This window comes from Tachyglossus aculeatus, chromosome 9 (genome assembly GCF_015852505.1).
Source record: "Tachyglossus aculeatus isolate mTacAcu1 chromosome 9, mTacAcu1.pri, whole genome shotgun sequence".
Taxonomy (NCBI): domain Eukaryota; kingdom Metazoa; phylum Chordata; class Mammalia; order Monotremata; family Tachyglossidae; genus Tachyglossus; species Tachyglossus aculeatus.
Window position 1 is genome coordinate 53,997,161 of NC_052074.1, and position 8,970 is coordinate 54,006,130.

The following is an 8,970-nucleotide window of genomic DNA, read 5'->3' on the forward strand; positions in this document are numbered from 1 at the left end:
TTCACCTGAACGGTCGGGTTTCTGCAATTCCGCTCTGCCAAGGAAGCTGACAAATCATTTCGTACAATCTTAGATGCAGAATTGAATTTACCTTTGGTATAAAGGGGGTTTGAGGAAATGGGGTAAAGATTTTTCTGTTTCACGTCCAAAAGGAAGAAGAAGAATTTACGGTCCTTGCCACCTGCCTGGGGCTCCTACCGACATTTTGCCAGACAGCACAGCCATTTACCAGTGCCTCCTGCCTTGACTGGCCAGTTCCAGCATTTGACCTTTTATCACAGTGGTGCTTCGAGGTGACTTCTTTTTCCAACAGACACGCTACGCAAGTCAAGGTACATGGAGTGCGGCACTCATTGGGAATCCTGGGGCCCTGCAGTGAGATGAATAAAGTTTACTGCAGCTCACTGATTTTCTTTATCTGACACAGCTGTTGACCGAAAAGGGCATCTTTTCTGATATAAGATCAATTTAACCTAAGACAGCACAGTTTTTACAAGTGGAAAATGCTTCTTTGTACTAAGTGCTTGGGAGAGTGCAGTATGACAGAATAGGTAGACACATTCTCCCTACCCGTAAGGACCTTACAATCCTTGCTTTAACAGCTTTTCTCCCTGCATTTTCATACTGAGTCATTTTTATCCAATGGTTAACGCAAGATCAGAGATGTGTTAAAATCCTGAAGGAGGTAGCTGTGTTTTGTGTAATCTTGACTGACAGAAAGCAGTCCTGTCTGTAATTATTTGAAGGAAAAAAGGAACAGTTGTTTTCTGATTTGACTACTGTTCTGAGATGGTGGGGCTGAAGGGATAACCAGATATTTGGAAAAGGCACTGTGGACGAATGAAGGATCCCGGCTTCAACTCCAGCCCAGTAGAAATGGGGGAAATTGGCCCTCAGGTCTAAAGGAACAGATAGAGTGCTTACTCCCGTCTCCACTCTTACATTAACCAGTGGATAAAGATGACTCAGTATGGAAATGCAGGGAGAAAAGATGGTGACTGTTGATATTCTCCAAGATTTCCCTTTGGGGCTGAAAACCTTGGGACAGATTAGCCTGTGTATTTAGGTCCCCGGGTCACCACAAATCTGGGATCAAGCTGGAAGGAAGAGTTGCAGCAAGGAGAGAAGGAAAGTGTGAGCAGGAGTCAGCATCGGAGTCCGTCTCTGGTGAGAGGGAGAGTGAGAAGGGAGGGATTTCCAGTTCTAAAGATGGACCTAGATTCTTTGGGATTGGGATTTAATTTTTTTCAGGCTTCCTTTTTCAAAAAGCAAAATGAGGAAACTCTTCAATTTTTAGCCAGAACAGCCAGCTGCAAGAGTTACTCTTTCAAGAAACGAGTTGTTATACTACAGTTGATTTTAAGTGAACATTGAACCATACAAAATATATTTTCAAGCATTGCATTTACATAGTGTAGTTAAGCTTCTTTCATTTGAATATCATGGTCATGGTTGATTTAATGTGAAATGATCATCCATTGAGTTGTCTGATGCCATGTACTTTAGTTGGAGAAACTTAAGCTGAATTTTACCTTCTATATACTCAAGTGAATCAGCAAGATGGCATTACTTTTATAAAGCCTTTATTTGCAATTTTCATCTGAAACAGAGACAAGTTAGTGAAAGTGTAATGGTAAATCAAACATGAATCGAGCCCTGAAGTGAACTTTCTTATTCAGAGGTGAGAGATATGTGAAAAATGGTAGGTGTGATTTTAAAATAAATTGGATGCTGGGTTCTCTCTGAGAGGTATAGGATAAACATCCAGTAATATAAAGGTCAAAGCAAATGGTCTTGAAGATGTTTTGAATTGATTTAACTGAAAAACATTTGGGGAGAAAATATCATACAATGTGATTAAAATAATGGTTACAATATTTTAAGATCATAACCTCAAAAATGTTCAGTCATTTTATAACAGAAAGTTGGATGAATCAGTGTGGTAGGTGACTGCTCAGAATCCACTTCCTGCTTTAAAAGTGTAAAGGCTGTATATTTTGGATTAGAAAAATTCAAGGTAATATTATCCTAGAAGTGGTTGCTATTTAACCACTCCTTATGAGGGAAGACTTTCTGGGGGCCTTTTGACCTTGGCACCTTGTGACAGTTAAGAGGATTATTACTAAAGAAAAAAAAAGGTAGCGTTGTGGGGAATGTCTCTCATTTACAAACCAGGCCTGGTTACACTCCTTTCTTTATTCAGAATCTTGTTCCAAGGTTTAACATCCTAGCTTTAATGGGTATTTTCTTGTCATATTTAAGGCTCTGCTTATCCAAGATTCAAACTGGGATTTACCACACCTCCTGGAGTTGCCTGAGAATTATAATACCATATTCCAGTACTATCACCGGAAAACCTGTAGTGTCTGCACCAAGGTTCCCAAAGATCCTGCAGTTTGTCTTGTCTGTGGCACTTTTGTATGCCTAAAGGGACTTTGCTGCAAGCAACAGAGTTACTGTGAATGCGTCCTGGTAAGAAATGTTACAAATTATACAGAAAGAAAACTTCCTTAAACACTTGGGTGAGGGGGGGACATGTTAAGTAAATTCCATTTTCAGGGATCCATATACTTAGTTTTTGCTCAGAAGAATTGCAATTTTTCTCTCCTCACTTACATTCTGAGGGGCAAATAGGACCAGTGAGATGTTCTGACTTTGTAATAGTTTCACTCCTCCCTTCAGAATGCACCTCTGCTTGCATGATGAATGATTGTGGGAGCATGGAATTGCAATTTTTAGGCTCCCTGCAGGGGTGCTTATGTTTATTTTGAGTGGGGGCAATGAACTGAGGGTAAGGTGTCATTGAGGGGATGAAGAGAGGGGGAATACAGGGAAGAAGAAAAGAGGTGGGAAGTGAAAGGAGGGGAAAAAGAGGAGTAAGAGTAGTAGTATTCACTGAGTGCTTTCTGTGTGTAGAGCACCCGTACTAAGCGCTGAGCACTTTGGTAAGGAAAAGGAATTTGCTGGAGCTTCTCTACTGCTGCTTCTGGGCCCTTTCCAGGTGCTGAGGCTGGCCAAGGGTGACCCTCCAGGGCTGCTACGTCACAGGCGGCCCACGGGAACACCTGGCTAAAGAGAAATAGTCTCTCTCTGCCCTTGCTGCACATTCCCACACAGAGGGTTCCCAGCCCCTGGGGATATGATGGGAGGGGCTGCCGTCAGCGGGATCCGTCGAGCAGAGAGTAATTGCCTTTTGGATACGAGGAGGGAGACCGTCCCAGGCCAGAGGAAGTACATGAGCAAGAGTGTCTGTGGAGCCTTTAGGTGGGGACTGCTGCAAAAGCGGCCTGGAGTTGAAGCCACCCGGTCTTACTCAGGATGCTGATGTCGGCACGACACCGTGGGTCCGGAGAGCTGGAGCTCTAGGACGCTTGGATGAGGGTTAAGATGGGCAGTGGCCGCTCCTTGCAGGACCATGGGGCGGGGATGGGGGATGCTGCCTATTATGTCCCGGTGACAACTAGAGATAAAGCGGCGCTGTCCTCTTCCTTCTCCACCCCGCAATTTGACTAGACCAGCCTGGAGGCTGAGCTGCTGTCTGTACCTCCTTCCCCGCCCAGCACACTACCTACACAAAGCAGCTCTGGCTCGGTTGGTCTTTTTTCAGCACCCTTGCGGCTCTGTAGTGGTGGCAGCAGGTGGGCGAAGTGCCAGGGTTGGGGGGCGGGCAGCTCATCCTGCCTCTGATGGGCGCTGGGGAAGGTGGCAAGAGCAGCTCCACCCTGTAGCTCAGTGAGGATGATGGGAACCCCGTTGGGTAGGGACCGTCTCTATATGTTGCCAACTAGTACTTCCCAAGCGCTTAGTACAGTGCTCTGCACACAGTAAGCGCTCAATAAATACGATTGAATGAATGAATGAACCCCAAAAGCCCCCAGCCCAGTCAGGCGACCACATTCTGCCAGTAGACGGCAAGGATTTTTCTTTTCTTTTACAGCATTTGTTAGGTGCTTACTATGTGTCAAACACTGTACTAGATGTAAGCTCGTTATGGGCAGGGAACGTGTCTGTTGTACTTTCCCAAGTGCTTTCAGTGCTTAGAACAGTGCTTGGCACGTAGTAAACACTTAACAAATACCATCATTATTATTATTATTATTATTATTATTACAGTGTACATAGTACAGTGCTCTGCATAGTAAGCACTCAAATACAATTGCTTGGGGTAGGTGGAATTCAATTAGGTTGGACACTATCCCTGCCCCACAAGGAGCTCACAGTCTAAGTAGGAGGGAGAGCAGGTAGTTATTCCCATTTTACAGTTGAGGAAACTGAGGCACAGAGCAGTTAAGTGACTTGCCCAAGGTGACATAGCAAGCAATTGGCAGAACCAGGAGAACCCAGGTGTTTCTGACACCCAAGCCCATGCTTTTTCCACTAGGAAAACTGCTTTTCAAGATGCTTCACTGCTGTGCTCCTTTTCAACTCCAGGAATGGGGCAATGCCAGCTACAACTACTTACTCTTCCATGCCCCAAAAGCTTTGGGTGGAGAGTTAATGGCATCACCCACCCGGTGCCAAGTCCATGGAGCCAACTGCCCTGGGGGAAAGGATGCCTGACTCTCTGAACAAATCCACACATTTATAAGATCACTCTAGTATTTCCACTTAAAGCCCTAGTTGGAAATACTTTGAATTTTTCAATAGAGAAATTCTACATTAGGGAGGCAGCATGGCCTAATGGAAAGACTTTGGGACTTATTTTTTAGGCCCAGGTCCACCACTTTCCTTCTATGTGACCCCGGACAAGTCATTTAACTTCCTGTGCTTCACTTTCCTCCACCTATACAATGGGAATAAAATACCTGTTCTTCCTCCTCAGATTAGGAGCCCTAAGTGGGACTGGAACAGTGCCCAGGCTGATTATCTGCATCTACCCCAGCACTAGTACAGTGCAGTGCTTGGCACCTAGAAACCACATAATGCCATCATTATCATTAATAGTAGTACTAATTATGAAGCCTCTTGACCTGTAAATACCAAAAGACAGATGCCTCTTAATGACTGGGTTCCCAAATCGGGAATCTATTCAAATATGCCACTGTTTACTTTGGAACTTAGAAACTCACTAATATAATTTTTAACAAATTAATTGTATTTTTAGCATTCCCAGAATTGTGGTGCCGGGACAGGGATATTCCTTTTGATCAACGCATCTATAATCATCATCATTCGAGGCCATCGGTTCTGCCTCTGGGGTTCTGTTTACCTGGACGCGCATGGTGAAGAAGACCGTGACCTCAGGTAAGGGGTTACCTGTGCTAAATCAATATTCTCTATTCGGCTGAAAAAAAAAAAACCATGTGAACCTGCCATATCTGAGATTGGCCCAGATTGCCCGGAGATACGCGGAAGGGAGGGGAGGGAAACGCAAAGACACCCAGAACGACAAGGAAACTGAGACCTCTGCTGCCCGGCTCAGTTCCGTGGCTGTTGGCCAGAGTTGCCACATCCTGGAGCAGAATCTCCCAAGTTCCCCCTGATCTCGGACTCGGGCAACGGAGGGGTTTGGTAAATGGTCAGGAGAGGGAAGGTAACTGGGACCCCCACCACCACCGGCCAGCACTATTTTTGCCCAAGTCCCAGGGACATGCTGCTGCAGGTGAGATGGTCCTATTATTTTATTTATTATTAGATTATTATTATTTTATTATTATTTTATTTTATTATTTTAAATAATAATTTTTAAAAATATTTTAAATACTTTAAATATTTTATTATATTATTTTAAAATTTTATTTTATTTTATTATTTTTTATTTTATTTATTATTTTATTTATTATTATTATTTTATTTATTATTATTATTTATTATTAGATGGTCCTATTATCTTTTAGACTGTGAGCCCACCTCTTAGACTGTGAGCCCACTGTTGGGTAGGGACTGTCTCTATGTGTTGCCAATTTGTACTTCCCAAGCGCTTAGTACAGTGCTCTGTACATAGTAAGCGCCCAATAAATACGATTGATGATGATTATTCCTCCACCCCAAACGCTACTTGGGAGAGTCCTTGGAGTTTCAGATCGTGATGAGTCTTCATGTGCAGGGATGAGCAGGAGAGCACGTGTAAGGACATTTGTGAAATCAGGAGTCTTTTTGTTGTGAAAATCCATAGAAAAATTGTTCTCCGTGCCAGAATCATGTCTTAAGAAGGGCTTAAGAAAATATTGCATCATTTATACTTTTGGAACTATTCCCTTTTTCTTGCCATTTGGAATTAATATATGGGGTTTTTGGAAGCATTGATATTTATTTACAAAATACTTAAACCTGACAGCAGTAATATTCAGAAAACCAAGAAAAGTATCAAATGCCAATTTTCCTGAGTCATAATTAAAATTCACCAAGTGTTCACTTTCTATCTTCTTTCTAGGCGTGGCAAGCCCCTCTATATTTGTAAAGAAAGGTACAAAGTTCTAGAACAGCAGTGGGTGTCTCATACCTTCGATCACATCAATAAAAGATGGGGTCCGCATTACAATGGATTGTAAACCATCACTTTTGACATCACAGTGTATCATCGCCTTTACTATGGATGCAACTTTACCAACCATAAGCTTTAATTTAATTTTGGGGGTTAGCTCTTTCCTGGGTAAGTGAATCCATGCCACTCTGAAGCCTTTCAATAATTAGGTGCTATTGATGCCACATTGATGGCATATTAAAAAGAATCACCAGAGTGTATGAAAATTTAGAGGTTTGTTTGGTCTCTTTTTTTCTTTTCAATGCCCACAACTTATCTAAGAAGCACAAGTTTTTCTTGAAGCTGTTCAAAAGTGAGATCTCCCAGCACTGCATATGTGATTTTGCTTTGATACTTGGCATGGGTTTGCGTTATTTGACAGTTAATTGCTTCCACATCTTGAGTGTTAATTGAAACTGCTAAACCTTGTGCATCCATTTTCCTTAGCTTGTGTTGATTTGAGATTTTTGCTTTCTAAGTATGTAATTTAAGAAGAATTTTAAAACACGGTTTATGCGACATATTGTAAAGTAAAAGTTGGTCTAACCATTGGAAGTTTAAAATAATTTTTCACTTATTGAGAGGGTTCCATTGAAAGCTATCAGGCTTTGCTGAAAAACTAATTCACTCTCAGGAATTTCATAGATACTCTCCCTAGACAAATAAGTGAAGTAGCTGTAAGATAATTAGATTGCTGCTGCTAACATCATGATACACTTTTTTTTGCTCCTTCAGAAACAAAACTTCCCACTATAATTGCATAAATCAGTAGTGATCGTAACATATAAATGTAATTACATATACAAAATTTGTAGGACCCCCCCTCAACATGACAGATCCTAATTACAACCACGCATGCCTGCCTTTCATTACCAACCAGGTATGTGATACACAGGGATTGGATTGAAAAATGTGCAGGGCTCCTTGTAAATGAAACATAATTTTGGATCTTTCCTGTCAGCTCAAGAGGTTCATCTGTATTGTATTTGTGCAGTGCAATTCACTGCTTTTTACGGTTGACTTCCGAAAAAGAAAAAGGCGCAACAAGGGTGGTCCCGGTCAATGAGCAATGCATTTGCCTTCTCTTCAGAAGAATGCAGGGCAAACAGCTTATGGTAAGAGGATTTTAAAACCAGTAAAAATAGGAATGATTGAGCTACAATCCACACTGAGGGGAGAGAACAGATAAGAAATCAGTATACTAAGTATTTCCCACAAAAAATTCAAGCAGTAGTTATTTCATAAACAGTGCTATCCAGCAATTCTGGTCCATTTGACTCTAATACCTTGTTCTGTAAAGTTTTTATATGTGAAGAAACCTAATGAGAAACCATATTATCAAAGGAAAGGAGATCCATGTTCTAGTTGAATGACCTTACCGAACAAAAATGTATAAAGGGAAACAAAATTTCTAACAGCAAGAAAAGCAGGGAATTCAGAATAGTATGTTTTTAAAATGAGTTAAGTCAAGAGTTTACCTTCAGATCTCGAGTACATGGTAATGGCTTGCTATTTTTATATTATATTTCAAAAAATTAAAAAAAAAAAAAACTTTCTGTGAGATTGGAATGATTCTGTTTCACAAACTGAATAGCTAAGTCTTTTCAACAGGTGGCTCTTTTTTAAATACTAAACCATAAATTCAGCCTGTAAAAACACTTCTGCATTGCTCATTATGAATTCCAGGTCGTTTTGTAAGTGTGGTTGAAGAGCAAAAAAAAAAAAGAAAGTAAAAAATAAAAAAAAACCCATCTCCAGCATATCATCATTATAGGAATCATGAACTTGAATAACTCTCTAGTTTGAAACTCTGAGGCTCTCTTTACAAGGTATAATGTATCCAGAATTTGATTACATGCTATTTAAGATGGAATGTTTTATGATTGTGCATATGGATGTGAAGTGAACATATAGCCTTAACTCTACAATCTGGGTATTTGGTAGTGTTTATTTTGATATTGGTGAATTAGTCACCAGTACATTCTTTTTTAAAAAAGCACTTGGTTGAAAGTTGTACTTGAATACCTACATGCATGCTGCTAAGCTAGAACTTTGATTTCCCCCATAACTTTTATAAACTCAATTTATAAGCCCACTTTGAAAACTAAAAGGGCCAAGTTAGAGTGATGTGTGTGTATATTATTATTCAAAAATGTACTGGTGTGGTATCGCGTATGAATGATCATCTGAGTACAGTACATTACTGTAGATGCTAAATCAATCTTTATAATTAACATCTGAAAAAACAGAACTAGAAATAATCAACATTGTAAAATATGTTAATAAAAATCTGCTGTCAATTCTGTGTGAGGTTTTTGAATTATTCAGTTCTTATGCAGGCATATTATGGGTTACTGCCACGCGACAAATATGTGCACCATGGAGCTATGTGTCATGCACTAATTGCTGAGGTACCCCAGGATCCATGAGACCCGCCTCTGAAGATTCTGGGACTCTGGGAATATTTTCCTGCTCTCTTCCAGCAGTGCAGAGGACACCACACAAAT

The 8,970-nt window shown here is 40.8% G+C and overlaps 1 protein-coding gene across 1 annotated transcript in view; it reads left to right on the forward strand.

Annotated features, from left to right (window-relative positions):
• The window catches only part of UBR3 (ubiquitin protein ligase E3 component n-recognin 3), a 152,716-nt gene extending 143,948 nt beyond the window's left edge, over positions 1 to 8,768 (forward strand). Inside the window, exons 37-40 of the mRNA XM_038750895.1 lie at positions 153 to 332; positions 2,263 to 2,472; positions 5,105 to 5,244; positions 6,374 to 8,768. Coding sequence (XP_038606823.1) covers positions 153 to 332; positions 2,263 to 2,472; positions 5,105 to 5,244; positions 6,374 to 6,491 — 648 coding nt within the window. The 3' untranslated portion in view covers positions 6,492 to 8,768. The remainder of the gene's footprint in view (positions 1 to 152; positions 333 to 2,262; positions 2,473 to 5,104; positions 5,245 to 6,373) is intronic.
• Positions 8,769 to 8,970: the final 202 nt, after the last annotated feature.